This window comes from Erithacus rubecula (assembly GCF_903797595.1).
Source record: "Erithacus rubecula genome assembly, contig: SUPER_Z_unloc_2, whole genome shotgun sequence".
In the NCBI taxonomy this organism is placed as follows: domain Eukaryota; kingdom Metazoa; phylum Chordata; class Aves; order Passeriformes; family Muscicapidae; genus Erithacus; species Erithacus rubecula.
Window position 1 is genome coordinate 6,952,104 of NW_027635860.1, and position 16,549 is coordinate 6,968,652.

The 16,549-nt window shown below is 36.2% G+C and overlaps 2 protein-coding genes across 7 annotated transcripts in view; one reads left to right on the forward strand and one right to left on the reverse strand.

Annotated features, from left to right (window-relative positions):
• GOLM1 (golgi membrane protein 1) overlaps window positions 1–3,180 on the forward strand; it is a 34,468-nt gene extending 31,288 nt beyond the window's left edge. For all 4 annotated transcript variants that reach the window (XM_079331098.1, XM_079331097.1, XM_079331095.1 and 1 more), the window contains 2 exons: window positions 74–187; window positions 512–3,180. In XM_079331098.1, coding sequence (XP_079187224.1) covers window positions 74–187; window positions 512–573 — 176 coding nt within the window. In that variant the 3' untranslated portion in view covers window positions 574–3,180. The remainder of the gene's footprint in view (window positions 1–73; window positions 188–511) is intronic.
• NAA35 (N-alpha-acetyltransferase 35, NatC auxiliary subunit) overlaps window positions 1,646–16,549 on the reverse strand; it is a 28,754-nt gene continuing 13,850 nt past the window's right edge. For all 3 annotated transcript variants that reach the window (XM_079331092.1, XM_079331094.1, XM_079331093.1), the window contains exons 13-23: window positions 15,834–15,893; window positions 14,430–14,536; window positions 14,154–14,220; window positions 12,792–12,890; window positions 11,342–11,520; window positions 9,614–9,750; window positions 8,592–8,659; window positions 8,209–8,349; window positions 6,466–6,588; window positions 5,245–5,325; window positions 1,646–4,754 (exon numbers count right to left, since the gene is read on the reverse strand). In XM_079331092.1, the coding sequence (XP_079187218.1) occupies window positions 4,695–4,754; window positions 5,245–5,325; window positions 6,466–6,588; window positions 8,209–8,349; window positions 8,592–8,659; window positions 9,614–9,750; window positions 11,342–11,520; window positions 12,792–12,890; window positions 14,154–14,220; window positions 14,430–14,536; window positions 15,834–15,893 (1,122 nt within the window). In that variant the 3' untranslated portion in view covers window positions 1,646–4,694. The remainder of the gene's footprint in view (window positions 4,755–5,244; window positions 5,326–6,465; window positions 6,589–8,208; window positions 8,350–8,591; window positions 8,660–9,613; window positions 9,751–11,341; window positions 11,521–12,791; window positions 12,891–14,153; window positions 14,221–14,429; window positions 14,537–15,833; window positions 15,894–16,549) is intronic.

A 16,549-nucleotide genomic window follows, 5' to 3' on the forward strand; every position in this document is an offset into this window, starting at 1 on the left:
TACAATCACTCTTTTTGTGTGCAGATGACCTTATGGTATAGCATAAAAGTACTTTATTTTAATCTTCTTCCAGACAAACAGGAACATGAAGCAGTGAACCAGGATAAGGATGTTGATTACAACTTAGATGTGAATGAAGCTGAATCAGAAACAGACAAGCAAGCAGCACTTGCAGGGATTGAAAATGGTAAAAAAGAAAAACCAGTTTTAACCTAAATATCATGTGCTGAAAATGTTAAGATCATATTTTGTATGGTATGCTGTAGCAAGCTTTACCTACCTAATTTGTTTTAGCTTTCCCTCATGTTTACAGTGTGACCTATTTTCTGTATAGCACCACTGAACCTACTTTTTAGTGGGGGGTGTGGCATCTGTAACTTTACTGTACTACACAGTATTTAACAGTTCTTACAAAACTTCTTCTATTGTTTCCTAGATAGAACTTTCTCTATGAAGAACTGCTGCCTCTTAAAGAGATTTCTATATCTTTTTATCTTTTTCCCCTCATTAGTTCAAAACCCTGAAGATCTGAAGAACCACTTACCTGACCATGAAGGACAAGAGAAGTTGTGAACAAAGGAAGTTCATGATGCAACTGAGTCACGTCTTCATCCAAATGCAGAAACAATCTCAGCAAAGTGATCTTAGAAGATTTTGATTATCTTCTAAAGACTTGACTAGGGGCCCAAACAAAGTAGTATTTTGTGAAGTTTTAGTACTGTTGCAATGGGGGAAAGACTTAAATCTCTGGTATTTTGTTTCAAAGCAGTTTGGCCTCTGCAATGACTTTATCCTTCCTATAAATTATAAAATTGCAATCAGGTAGCACTTAAAGGTAGTAACTTTGAATTGGCTACTTCGTATAGACATACTATAGTATGCATAGGTGTGGATTGATGGTAGATGTTGAGCAGTCCTCTGCCAAGGAGGAATCTCTCCCCTGAGCAATGCACAGTAGAGAAATCCCCAGCTTAGTTTTAAGAATTTAAGAAGGAGCTGTGTTACTGTAACAAAACAGGAAGGATGAAAAAATCCATGCTGCACACTACCCTTGTGCTTCTTCTGGCACCTTTTTACTGCAACACAGATTGAGAAGGCACAACTGTAGTCCTCAGACACTATGTAGAATGATATATGGACCTGGGTCTCTAAATTAAATTCCTAGATTAAACTCTTGAGGTGTTTCTTAGCTTCAAAGTTAAAAAAAAATTCAAATAAGATTCTGATGATAGCAGCCTCTTGTTAAGAGATTAGTCTTGTTAAGAAATTAGAAGATTTTTCTGAAAGCTTTGTTGATTCCACAAGGTCAGTACTACAATTTGGTTATCATTACTGTGCACAAGTTAAGTGTAAAAATTCAAACCCATAAACTTTTCATGACAGAAGCTCTCTGAGATGGTGTACTACAACTACCATTCACTCCACCCAGTCACTATCTTCTCTGACAGATAGGAATGCAAATGCTTGCCTTGTACAACAGCAATCTCAGCTGTTCAACGTGGCTCATCTTCTCTGCTGGACTTCTGATGGAGGTAACCAGACTATGTATTTAGAAGACAGGGCAGTGTCTCCCACAAGTGAAGCTTTAGTTGTTATGAAGTCCTGTGTTAATCACAATGTATAATTTTGTTAATGTTCTGCAGTCCTTTTCTGTAACTTGTTAAAAGTAAACGAAAAACTAGTTTACTTGCAGTAAGCTAGAAATACCCTCTACTCGCCACTAAGGCACCCTTAACTGCAGTCCAACCACCATGTATAGCCAGCTGGTTTGAAAAAAAAAAATATATTTGTGTCTGCTCCCAGAATCAACACCTATGTTTAGAATATTCTTGGTAAGTATGAACCAACTTCTGTCAAGACAGCAGAGCAGCAGAGCTGTGACTAACTTGCCAACCAGCATTCGATTTATGAAAACACAAATTTATCTTTGCTTTCTGTTAAAGCATTTCACTTTGAACTCCTTTTCTGGTGTGTTGTTCTTCAGTGTATTAGTTTATAGCTGCTGTATCTTAAGGTATCTAAATATGCAAGTGGAAGGCTGGCTCTTTCATGTCTGAAAAGAGTATGAGTTGTCATCAAGTGAAGGTCAGAGTTGAAGGCAAATTATAACTATAAAGCCTAAACAAAGAAACAGTTCAGTTTTTCAGCACTTTAGTAGGACCAAACTGGTCTGGGCTAATACAATCAACACAGCAGGAAAAACAAATGCTTGTAAGCAGGAGAGAAGAGGAATGAGCATCTGTTCTGACAAGTATTGGGGAACTCAAGTTACTGGAATTTTTTTTTTGCAAATAATGACAATATCATCAACTTAAACATCAAAGTGTTTACCCATAATTCGGATAAAAATATTTACCCATCTTCTGAGCATTTTCCTAGGACTTAATCTGTAAAGAATTATGCAACTGAGATTTAAGTTGATCAGGAATTTAATATTGATTGTTAAAAAGCATATATTCTAACAGTAAAAAATAGACAATGAAACACTATATTCAAGTTGAATGAATAGCTTTACCAGCATCAAGTTAAAAACTCCAAAGCATCAAACATTTAAAGGTAATTAATATATCATCAGAGAGTTATTTTAAAACTGTTTTGGCTATGCTTCTCTTCATTTTTGGGCTTCTCCTAGCCAACTGGATGTTGTCCTCCATATATATGGACACCTCTGTACAAAGCACACTTGCAATCCTCTGAGGGCAAAGGTCTGAAAACCTGCATAAAAGCAATGTTTAAAAGCATGAAGGACTACAGTTTTATTCACAATAACTTCAAGTGCTTCAATCTAACTCGGGTGGTAGATTTTTAGTAGGCAAGAGGCCTGTATGCCTACCATACCGAATTTTAGAATTAAAGGACCTTTAGTTGAACAAGAAATTAATTTGGAACTGTGGTGTACATAGTGTTGTCTCTCACTGAAGTTTTAATTGTGTGAGGCATTACTACTTTTCTCTAATCCTCTTGGTGCTATATTAGCACTTTGATTTGGCTTTCTTTACAACTAAACCTGATCCATGTTAGGTAAGCATTTGAAAGTAATTGTCTCTAGTGTATTGATGTTATTCTGTACAATTTATCCAGTTATAATTGTAATGAAAAGGGGAAATATTCTTATTGCTATTTTCTTGGTTCCACAAGTCACATGTAATTTGCGTTCTCTTTTACTTGCTGCTTGCTTTGGAGAAATAACAAAAGGCTGTCCTTGAGCTACTGTAATGTAGTTAAGGATCTTAAAGATGGGAAAGATTTTGTGGCTTTTACAAGAAGCCAGGTGAATGCTCAGTGCCATTTTACATCTACATATTCCAGGCTTTTTATTCCTTTGGCCGCTATGTGGAAGCATTCAAGTATATTAATCATGATGATGAGCAAACATGTTAATGTGATGTGCCATCTCCTTAGCAGAGAATTTGGAAAAAACATGTTTTCAGGACAGTATTTCTGCTTATTTCAGGAAGCTGCAAATTGCTGGAAGACAAGTGGGTGTCTCACTTCAGAGGTTACTCATTGTTTTCAAGTTCTACCTCGGCAGTGCTGCTGCTCAGGGGATGAAGCTGAAATGGTATTAATCCACAATAAAATCAGATGATAGGATTAACACCAAGAAATGTCTTGTATGGTCAATATGGAGTAACAAGCTCCATGGTGGACTATGGTAGAAGTCACTGTACACCAAAATGAAGAATTTTCCTGTCCAACAAAGGATTTGCTTATATGGCCTATGTATGACTTGGCCAGGGCCAGGTCTGCTTTTTGAACACTTTTCCTTGCTACAACACAACGGCTTACCTCTATTATTTCACATCTGAAAGCTTAAAAGGCAGAATTATTCCACAAAGGAATAGGATAGGTTTGGGGAATCTCCTATTTTGGATATTTATACCTGTAAATTATTACGGAACACAGTAGGAACCAGTGGCCCCATTGCAGTCAAAAATGGAGAATAAAGATCATGCAAGTGTAGCAATTCCTCATTTGCAGGAGCAAACATCAGGATTGCAACAGAGTTGCAGAATTAGTAAAATAGAGTCCTCAATGTCCAGTGCTATTGCTAGTGCCTGCTGCAATGTCTGCTATGCAGATTCTCCATCACTTTGAGAACAAAGACAAATTCCAACTAGGAATCACTCACTCAATAGCTAAATGATTAATTTTCATCTGCTCTCGGTCTCTGTAGAGATTGTTTTAGCTTAGAGGATGTGGTGAGAAAAAAACTCCAGCATTTCTCTACTTGCAAAGTGAGCAATTCTGATATAATTAAGCAAAAATATAAAAACTCAAAATCTCTCCAAGTGACTGTTAAATGCAGAATTGCAGTAGCTCTGCTGTGCACATGAGACATGAGACTCTGCTGCATGATTTTTATTCAATTTCCAACCCACCACTTTCTAAGAATGCAGCAGTAACAATTATTTATGATAAAAATCTGTAATAATATCAACTAAGATACAATGTTCTTTAATAATAGTTAAAATCAGCTTCACGCATGAAATCCAGTAAACTTTATACAAACCACTTTAAAACAGCAGTTGTTATTCAAATCACATAAAGGCAGCAGACTATAGATATTCCACATAACAGTACTTTGATGCTGGATGTCCCTCACAGTCCGAGTGCAACACTACTCTCTCTCCTATAGCTGGTATCTGCTACACAGATACTCTTCAGGTATCCTAACAAAAATCTCTTGTCCTTCAAACAAGCTTCACAACTGGAAAGTATTTATGAGGAGAGAAGTCAAATTCTGGAGGAACCTATAAAGAAAAGATTTAAAACATTAGACAGCAGTACTAGTGCATTTAATACTTATAATGAGAACAACCTGCAGACAGAAAAAAAAAAAATTAAACAGCAAACGATTGAAAAAAAAAAGGCCCTTGTGGCAACCAGCACTCTCATGGCTTTGTTCACACAAGCTGCTGTTACACTTGCTTGTTTCTGCTATTGAAGAATACCCTTATTAGTCTATGTTGTCCCACATGCATTTCCCAATTTTTTTTCCTCAAAACATTTATAGGTTAGAATTTTCCTTATTTAGGTAACTACAATAAAATATTTCCAGGGTAAAAATAAATTAAGTTACTTTCCCTGTTCTTAGAATGTGTTCATTTGGCTTTCAAGAGATCTGTGGTGGCTTTACATAGAATAAAATGGGACGACTGATGTTGGGCAATCTCCAGATCACTGAATCCAACCTTCATGTATTAATACATTCTAAATTCAATTGAGCTGGCATTTCCTTACCTTAGAGTCCTTCTTATGGCCTCCAGCCAGCAGCTTCATGACCACAATATTGGGTTTTGCAACTTTTAGGATTCGATTGACCTAAACACAAAACAGAAAGAAGTCTTCAAGTCAAAGCATCTGATCTCACCATTATTTAGAAGATAATACTGTAATGTTTACATACTATTAGCAGTACAGCAGCTCTCTTACAGGATCAGTTTAACAGAGATCAGACTGTTTTTGGATTTACTTTTAAGTACAACAGCTGAATTAATTAAATTTAATGAATTATAGAAAAAGTTTATTTTTAAGAAGTGTCATTATTAAAGAAGTTTAATGAAGACTATTTTAATAGTCACTTTTTAAAAAATTCAACAGAACCATAGAAGCCACAGCTTTAACAATTCTTGAACAAAAACAACATGGGAACTATGGCAAGTTCTGTGGCACACATGCAAATAAAGGTACAGATAAATTCCAGGTGTCTAATGTTTAACATAGCAACACAATGGTAAGAAGAACTCAAGTATGAAACTGGTGCTTTTTTGCATGGAAATGCTCTGGACGTGCTCCAAACTACCTCTTAACTATCTTGTGAGTACCACCAGGATCCAGAGAGGAGAAAGTGATTCCTAAATTCGCAGGAGGATCTAATTCTGTAACTATTCTTAACCTGCTTAGAGGTGACAGAAAAAGCACCCTTCTTGCTCCAAAATACAGTCACGGACACTTAAGGTTTTAGGCTATGGACAAAGAGGGAGAAATTCCCACCCGTTTTTACAGCTCAGTTCTGAGAAAATTGCTCCAGGGAGCAAGTGCTAGACTCTTTCCATTCTAATGATATTCAAACCGATTTTCCCCACCTCCCAGGAGTCCACCTGAGTTACTAGAAGCCAACTAAGTGTGGCAGGTATGTTATCACTGTCTAGTGATAGTGTGCTGTGCTTTTAGAAAGGGGCTAGAAGGCAACATGCAAGGAAACAAGCTGCTATCTGGCATCTCATGTCCTCTGCAGAGAGGTTTTTTTTAATAGTGAGCACAACTGTACTAAAAGCTAGCTGATGTACTGAAACAGACTGCTGTGTAAGATGCAACCACTCTCCGTTGTCTACTCCTTAATCAAAGCACTCAGCTTTGCTCAGCATTTTATGAAGTCCATTTTGGATGCCAAGGAGATCCAGCTAAAAACAAACATTCTATTTTGAGCAAATACTCCTTTTCCTAGTATTTCAGTCTTACCTCATTGTCTGGATTTGGAATATTCTCAAGAATCATTTTGGCTTGCTGGTAGTGCTTGCTAGCTGCCATGTAGAGATCTGATGACTGAGGAGGTGGGCTATACTTATTTAAATCAGACATTTCCTAGTGTGTTACAGAAATACATAAACACGTGTTAAAATACATAAAATTGAAACTTAAAATTGCCAGATGATTATTTTTATCACGTTATTGTATTCAAGAGAAGAGTTATATCAAATAAATACTATTTTAAAAATCAAAAGTTAACATTTAGTAAAGAAAACATTTATTTAAAATGGCAAAACCCAAGCAACAACACAGTGCTCAACAAGTACAGTGCCACAAAATATAATGAAACTCTCACAAGCTTTATAGAACAGTCTCTCTCTTGCATAAGTTGCCATACATTTGCTTTAATAGTGGCTAGCAACAGGGTATGAAATTACAGGAAAAAAATAGGAGAAAAAAAAAAAGTATATTGTTTACTCAAAGCTACAGCAAGTCAGATGCTGAGACTGCATAAAACTTCATCTTATATAAATTTAATTCTTCCAATTTTTTTTTTTTTTTTGTTCTTGATTAGGGATTTAAAAAAAACTCCTTTAATGACAAGGAGGAAATCATGATAATTTCTTTATTTCCACTACAACAGCTCCGAACATTAACCTGGAGAGAGTAACTGGAATAGAAAATAGCACTTTTTCAGTTCAGACTAGCCCTACAAGTGAGACTAATAACCAGCCAGCTGAGCAGCCAAGTGTACTGCAAAGTCCTAGCTGAATATAAGCCAACAAGGTGCTCTTACTACAACTCAGACAAGCCCCTTATGGGAGTATCCAAACAGAAGTATGGTCAGCATATCATGGAAGGTTATCACCCTGAACTCAGTGTTTGTGTTCTGTTGTCTGAAATACTGCATCCAGGGCTGGATCCATGCAGTTCAATGAAGATGGTGAGATGTGCAGATGGTTGGGGGCCTACAGCATGTACGCCAGAAGGAGAGGTCGGTGGACCTGGACTTTTTCAGTTTGGTAGGAAGAATGCAAATGGGTAATTTTAATAGCAGCCTACAACTACTTGAAAGACAGAAAGGTGTCAGAAGATAAAGACTCCTTGTTCATAATGGCAAACAAAGTAACATGAGAGGCCACAGGCTTGGAAATTTAGATTGCACATTCGGAAAAAAATAGTGCACCCTCAGTCAGTTATCCTATGATGTAAAGACCTGAAAAAAGTAGCTGGATCAGGTTTACCAAAGAGGCTGGAAAATCTCCAACCTTGATTTTTTTCAGATTTGGCTACACAAAGACACAGGCAATGTGATTTATACTGCTACTTCAAGGAGGAGTGTGGACAACAGAAGCCTCCACTGGGTCCCTTCTGAACAACACTCAAAATTAACTTTTTTATTTTTCTATTTGCTTGCTGCACTAATAAAAAAATGCTGCTATAATTAACCATAGCCAAGAAGTCTGTTAATAGACTTCCAAGAAATTTTATTTCATGCAAATCAACAGAAGCATCTTAAACTGCCATAACAGACCAATTTCTATACATCTAAGCATCTAAGTTTATAAAGACTTCAATGCAATATATCTTTCTTGCACAGAACTTAAGCTAAAAGTCCTTGCCATTCTGACACTACTTCAATGTGAACTTTTTACTATGACAATGATATTTAAAACAGGTGAGTAAATGACTTCTATAAAAGCATGGGCAGCACCATGATTGAAGATTACTCACTTTGAATTGCAGGTAGTGCACTGGAGGTGGTGTTATAACACTGTTGAATGGAGCAAATCTGTGCTCATATCGAACTTGTTCACTATCCAGTTCAAATTTAGGTTTTCTTACTTTGCCATCCATATCAAAGGCAATCATTGTCTAAAAGAAAATGATAAATATAGTAAAAAGCATTAGTTTTGTGTAATATTTGGCTGTAAGGAAGATAAAAAATAGGATTTAGCTATAACTGGAAGGACAGAAAAAACTGTAGAGAATTTACTACAGAAAATTATAAACTTGAACCTAATTTTCAGTGCCACTACAAGGAAAGAAGGCATGCAATGTATGCAGAATCCCTATTACAAAAAAACCCTGAAACAAATAGAACACAAATGAGTTACCTTGTACATCCCAGCGCACATATTTTGGTATGCTTGACTCATGGTGATCTCTCTGCTGAGAGGACGAACTGCAAATTGTACATAAAAAACCATTGTTTTAATTCAAGGTAAGCACATGTATTCATTTCAGATCAAAGGAGTTCTCCCAAATTTCTATTAAGTCACATAATTCTCGATTATATTTTAAAATAACTGAAGTATACATAAAGCCTAGACATGCATTTCTGCTCACCTGGCTCCTGGTTACATAAAATACCTCAAGATACACTTAACAATCACATTAACATAATTCTGCTCTCATAATATGATTCTGCTCTCAAATACTCTCATGGAATAAATTGGTCCATGGTATTTCCATGACACTATAAAACAGTTAACAACAGCCTCAAACTTATAGTCTGTGCACAAGAGGCCTTGTCTAGTTCAGGCATCTTTTTGACATTTTATCCTAATAATCCTGACAGCATTCTTTTAAGTTTCCCTTCAGTTTCCAGTGTTGAATTAGTGCCAAGCTGTTCAGCAGCTGGCACCTCAAGTACATAAGCAATTTTCTGAACTTCTAGACAAGGGAATTTACTTGATATGATCCTGAGCTGTTCATATAAAATTATTTGTTCCCCTTGAAACTGGTGGCAAGGAAAAGAAAGGTAAACTCACCACTGGAAAATTAGGAAACATGCTTTAAGAACTTCTGAAGCCAAACTGGAATTACATAAATATGCTGAAAGTCTAGTGTTTGAATCTAGTCACTAAAAGCATAATTTTGAGAAAGCCCATAACGCAACTGATGAAAGTGTGAATATATATGAGTTTGTGTTTTTCTGGAAGATCTATTTGAAAGTACAAAACAAACTAAATAAGTAGGAAATTCTTAGTAAGTTTTACATTCAGCCTTCATAAACATTAGGATATTTTTCCTACCCATATCAGTGTTAGCTGATTTAAATTTTGAATCTTAATTCTAGATGGCTGCACAAAAGGGAAAAAAATACGTCTTGAGTTAGCACTCTACACCTAGGTACCTTTCTTCTTTTTCTTTGTTTTCTTACTACTGCGGCCTTTCTGTTGCTCCTCCATGATCCTCTCCTCTGCCATCTGGGAGCTGTCGGCGCGGCTCAGCGTTGACATCAGCCAGGCGTAGAGGAACTCGGAGAGATACCTGCGCACACGGCGGAGCGTCACCGGCTGCACGCAGCGCGCTGGTGCTGCGCCAGCGCCAGGACACGTGCTCCAACAGCTGAAGGACGTGTCCTAGCCAAGGACAATGGGATGGGCATGGAAACTCCTTGTTTCGCATGGCTGGAATCAACACATCAGTTTGTGTTCTGGTTCACATTCAAATACAAACACCTCAAGGTATGCAAGCTTCTTACACATTTACTGAGTGGAGTCAAAGCTTTTTATTTCAAAACTCCTGTAAGATCAAATTTTTCTAGAACTCTTCCCCCACCAAATTAAATGGGTTTTTTTAGAGATACTACGTTAATACCTTTTCTACTTTTGTTATGACTTGATATTCTGAGAAACAAGGTAACTACTGGCTTTTTTAAGCATTAAAAAGCTGTGAATTTTTACATAAAGCGGCGAAACCCACAGAGACACAACATCCATAAGCAGTTCTTTCAGAGTTAAAGAGAACTTTAAGAACATTTTTTAGAAAGCGGACGTAAGTCCAATAAATATCTTACTTGACATCAAATCATTAAGAATAGGGGACAGAGAGAATAGAAAAAAACTTACAGATTCGGAGCATAATAAAAATGTAGTAATAGCTATAAGAATTTGTAATCAGAAAAAAAAATTACTGAGAAATTTGAGTTTCATTTGCACATTACCTCTCAGAAACTGCTTCTTTTTTTTCTTCATTTAAGGAAGAAAGCAGTTGACGTGACAATTCCAACTGAGAGTGGCTTTATTAAAATGGTAGAGGGAAATATAGGCAGGTAAAAAAATACTGTCTCATACAAAAAGTTGGTATTAAGTTACTACTTGAAGAATATTGCCATCTTCTGGTAATTTCTGGAATATTAATTTTCTCACTTAATCCGCTATTGAAACAACATAGAAAAGCAAGGCATTGAATTTTATGTCACTTGAACTGTTTTAGTCTTTCAGTAAGAAGGCTTATGGCTTACATAGGAATGTCTTGGTAGTTTAAAAAAAAATTTTAAAAATCTTTTGGCAAAAGAATTAACTACAAAAAATAATGTGAATGGAAGTAGAAAAATAAAAGTATTCTGTCTCTAAATAATGTGATCATTTTCACTACAGGAGAAAGATGTCTCTTCAAATATACCCCAGATAAGTTAATTTTAGCTAGTCAAACTTTCCGATAATAGTCATGACTTAAAAATTTGCAGAACTTTTCCAGAGTACCCGAGATCAATAAGACTATTGATCCTGATACTACGAAGGCAGAAAAGAATACAGGAAATTGCTTTTCTCCTGCATGCTCTTGTTCACCAAAATCAGCACACTTTTCATTCATTGTCAATAGAAGACCATGTGCCAAAAAGCTAAACAGAGGGGGAATTACAGGGAAAGAAAGTACACGATTTAGTAAGTCTGAAAAACTAGACACCAACAGATTTTTTTCTCCACTTGTAATATTATAAATAGGTAAACCAAACACAGTGTTGATCAAGCTTGAGATCATAAATCATATTTGAAGTACCTTCTTCAAATATGTGTAATTACAGCTCTCTGGGAGCACCCTTCCTCAAAGAGCTGCCAATAAAGTATCTTCTTACCAATAGATGTAGTAATACTCATGCATACTGTAAAGTTCTAACTCGAAGCCACTGAGAAGATACTGTATCATAATACGAAGGTTATGATATAGGACCCAGGTGCCCAAGCAAGCCAAATGTTGCCTTTGTGGTTCCTGCTTCAGTAACATGCTATGAAGTGCCGCATCTACTTTCTCTGCCTGTCAGAAAAAACAAAAAAACAACAACAAAAAAAAGAAAACAAAAACAAGAGAAAGAAAAATATTTGACTGAAACAGCATCCTAAGCAAGAAATAAAATCAACCAGATCTTAACAAATTTGGTCAGTAAATTTATGCTCCAGATTACAAGATGGAAATAGGTCTAAAACTGTCCAAAAACTGGAAAGATACCTAAGTAAATTCTGCTGCACAGAACAAAAATATTCTTTATAGCAATATAGCAAGAACATTAGGTAAAATTTGTAATTTTTAAATGTATTTGTATATAGATCATTAGCAGTTACATGAGCATAAACTCAGAACCCATTGCATGCTGCTGATCATTGCTCTATATTGTTGTAAGTACTTACTTTTTTTTAAAAAACCTAGCTGCATTGAAAAAAAAAAATTATAAGCTTTATATGCAAGAAACACACTGTGTTCAATCAGAGGTATCTAAAATATTGCTAAGACAAATTCTGTCTTAAGAAGCAAGCTGTATGGAAGACAGTTCACGGTTGGACCATCACCAGTAATCCTAAACAGAACAATCCATATAACCTGCTACAAAAGGAAAAGAACAGTGCCTTGGCTAGAATACTGCAACAAACCATCGTGAAAAAAAGCTGGAGAACACAAAATCTCTTTCCAACTCCAAGTTCCTCAACTGTTCTCCTTGCCACATACATCTTGGGAAGTATTTTATTATTATATGGCTCAGGAAATATTTTATTATTATATGGCTCTCACTGGTGAATAGTCATATTTCTAGCAAGAAAAAAATCTGTTTTTTCTTCTCATCTCTCGCCCTTCTTGAGAGATGTCCAAAATCAGTTGGAGCACATATTTTAAAGTTATTTTTTTACTTTCTTTTTAATCACTATTTAATTTTGCATTTACATCTTATGTAGGTGTAAGGCTGAATTTTCAAAGGCGACTTGTAAGCATGCTTTGTTTATCTGCCCTGGTTACCTCTTGATAATCACAAGCAGGATAGAGACTAAAAGCTGTGCAGTTACCATTAAATTTCATCACAACAGGTTTTCCTAAAGCCTACTTACTGGACAAAGTTAATCTTAAAAAATATAGTATGTTTTTGTTCAACATCTATCATGAAGTTTCTGGATGCATCCTAACAATTTCTTGTGCTAAATTTTAGGACTCTTACCTTAAGGATTTTGTATCATTCATTTAGAATTTAGTACCATGCTTCACTCTGGCAGTAATATACCTGGAAAGAAACTTTGCTGGCCTGCTGCCTAGGACATTACCTCATCCTGTAGTGTGGCAAATTCCTCAAGGATGTGACCCAGTTTATCTCTCTGCCGAGCTCTGTTGTGTCCATGGATTTGAATCAGACTACAGAATGGCTGAAAGAAGCAAAGTGCAATTTTAAATTATCAATGCAACTTTGAAACTACAGAATTACTATGATGTCTATTTAGGCACCTGCTTTATGCATCTATATTAGGAGGTAGGTTCTTTAATACTCCCTACAAAATGCAAGCTAGCAGGAAAGCAAACTGGAGTGATGTAGGAGCCAATTTCTCTGTACACATGTTGATGTGAGATTGAATCAGCCTCCTTTAGGAAGGTCACTAGAGCAAAATGCTTGGGTATTGGGTGAAGAGGTATTTCTTATGCCCAAATCCATGTGCCCAGGTGGTTAAGGTGGCCAATGGCATCCTGGCCTGTATCAGAAACAGCAGGACCAGAGCAGTGATTGTCCCTCTGTATCCAGCACTGGTGAGGCCTTGCCTCAAATCTCATGTTCATTTCTGGACCTCTCACAACAGACAGACATTGAGGGGCTGGAGCTTGTCTAGAGAAGGACAATGGAGTTGGAGAAGGGTCTGGAGCACAAGCTCTGTGAGAAGCTGCTGAGGGAGCTGGGGTGATTTAGCCTGGACAAAAAGGACGCTTGGGGGAGACCCTATCACTCTCTACAGCTACCTGAAAGGAGGATTCAGCCAGGTGGGGCTCATCTCTTCTGTCAAGTGACAGGACAAGAGGAATGGCCTCAAGTTGTGCCAGGGGAGGTTTATACTGAATATTAAGAAGAATTTCTTCACAAAGAAGTTTGTCAAGCATTGGAACCAGCTTCTCAGGAACAAGGTTTGAATTGCCATCTCTGGAAATATTTAAAAGATGTGTAGTCATGGTACTTAAGGGTGTGGTTTAGTGATGGACTTGGCAGTGTTGGTTTGGATTCAATGAGCTTGGAGGTGTTTTCCAACCTAAGTAATTCTGATTTTCTTAAGATTTTCATTGTGCCACATTCAACAACAGAATCTTTTAAAACCATTTTTTAAAAACTGAAACTGGATAGAATGTAAAAATAATTTTATTTTTATTAGTGCTATGCATTTGTGACATGAAACTACTCTGTAAAGAGGTAGTAGATGCAGAATTCTTATAAAGTGAAATGCTAAATAAAAATCTGGAAACAGGAGAAAACCAGCAATAATTACACTGGCTTTTTAAAAGGCATTACCAATTTAAGATGGCCAACTTCTTCTATTTTACCTTCAGGTAGGTCAGGTGTGCTAAATAACTGGTCTCATTTTCAAGTGTAAGCAAATCTGCCAAGTTCTCTCACACACATACATACTGTAATTGGAATGAACCCTTACCCGAACACAATGTGTCACAAAGGAATCAATGTAGTCTTTTGCCTGGTGGTTGTTATAAAGACAACACCTAAAAAGGAAATATCCATGTAAATACATATTTTTTATAAATGGCACCCATCCATGTAGCATAAAACAAGAAACATGAGTGCAGCAACAGCAACTTCATACATAAGCACTAAGTACAAAATGTATGTTTTTTGTACATTTGTCACTGCTCTTGTAAGATTTTTTCATCACACATATGAACACATACAAGTACACTCAAGATCTACTTACTTTGGAGAAAGTACTGGAGGACTGACGAAAGACCTTAAGGCATCTTTTACCATGTCTTGCATGAGGTGAGTGCCAAACACCTTCTTGTTATCTACCAGGAAAGTTGTCTAGAAGTAAAGATGTATTTTTAGAAACACATTTTAAGTTAAAAGTACTGCTGTAGATAGCATTAGAAATAATAGAAAGCTCTGGCAATACCTTTTATATACAAGAAACTTGTAAGATTACTTTAAGAATTAAAATGGTTCAACTATGTCCAAGGTTAAAGACTCAGAAATATTGAGATCTGACACTTCTGTGGTATTCCCAGGACACCAAATACAGCTCTATTACTTGTATAATAGAGTATATGCAAAATAGTTTAATTTCTTGGACTTTGAAGATGATAAATGAGACATTTCTGAAGATTAGTGTAAACTATGTGCCTTCTCTGGAGGCAGATAAGGGTATAACTCTAGACTTCTGCTGACATTTTTCAATCCCTCTGGATGCTGCTGCTTACATCAGTCACATCTAGTGCTCATTTAACTTCCCTCCATGAGTGCTGTGTCTCTTTGTTACATGGTTCTTCAGAAGCTGAAGAAAAAACTCTGCTGTCAGGTAACCACTGGGATTACAAACAGATGTAGTGGAAGGTGAGAACACATTTTACTTGCTCATAGTTACAGCCCATTGGCTCTACATGTGTTTTAATAGGGATCTAATGTAAAGAAGTTCTGGCATCTAGGGGCACTCTAATAAAATCAAAAACTCCTAGAAGGAATTATTCTTTCAAAATTAGGCAACGTATGACGCACTTTCAAAGTAAGAGAAGCAGTGAGAAGAAATAGCGTGTTCTGCATCAACCATCAGTTTCACTGTTGTAGCAATAGAAGCAGTCTATACATGAAGTTCTGTCCAAACAGGGAGATGAATACAAATACCAGCCCAAAAATGGCACAGCACATGAAGAACAGTATAAAAATGTGTGTACAGGCACAGCTTTATGGTGGAGAAAAAAAAAAATTAAATTCCTTCTGTTTTAATTAGCATGTACTAAAATTATTTTTTAAATTATTCTAAAAATTAGATCAGAACATAAGCCTTCAAACATAGAATCACAGAACGGTTTGCAATAGAACAGACCTTAAAGATCATCTAGTTCCAAACCCCCTGCTATGGGCAGGGACACCTTCCTGGCCTTGAATACTTGGGGGAGCATCCACAACTTCTCCGGGCAACCTGTTTCAATGCTCATCATTCTTACAGCAAAGCATTTCTTCCATAATACTTAAATATCATGAGAATATTTTTTACCACTTAAAATTATTAACTTATATGCAAATAACTGAAATACGTAAAACAATAACAGGAATTTATAATGAATACAGAAGTATTTTATTAATAGAAATAATTGAAACTTGCCTGTAACAGGGATCTTGAAAGAACACAGGGTGATTGCTCACTAAACTCACAGAAGAAGTCCTAATGTATATGAAGGAAAGGAACAAAAGACACCAGGTTAATATGCTAATTTATATATTTATAAATATACACTCAATGATTTTTATATACACACACGTTCATCTTTCCTAAACAAATATATACAACTCTGTAAATGCACCTGTGTTTTGTTTAAAAGCATACACAAACAGCACAGCTTAAATAACTTGTACAAAACAGACCATGAATAGCTTGAACTGAACAGAATACATTATGAAGATTTTCTGCAATTACTCATTAATTAACAAAAAGGCTTATGAATTTTCAAATGCAGCAACTAGAAAGATGATAGAAGAGAAAAAGCATACTATGAGATTGCTAAGATCATGATGCAACTGCACCAGGTATTGAACAAAACTGAGAATTGATTTTTTAAAAAATGACACAAACCCAGGTAAAGTTTAACTGGTACCAAATGCTTTATGTAAACATTCCTTACATTAATTAACAGGGAATAGAAAGACAAAAGGTTTAATGTAACTGTATCTCTTTTATTAGTCAGTGAATGCATGGATACCAAAAAATATTTCAAGCATTTAAGTGTTTTCTAATAAATGCAGGCAGTAACTACTAGTAACATCTGTTATTCAGGAAAGAATATAAGCAGGTGCTTAACTTCATGCCTAACTGCATGCTTA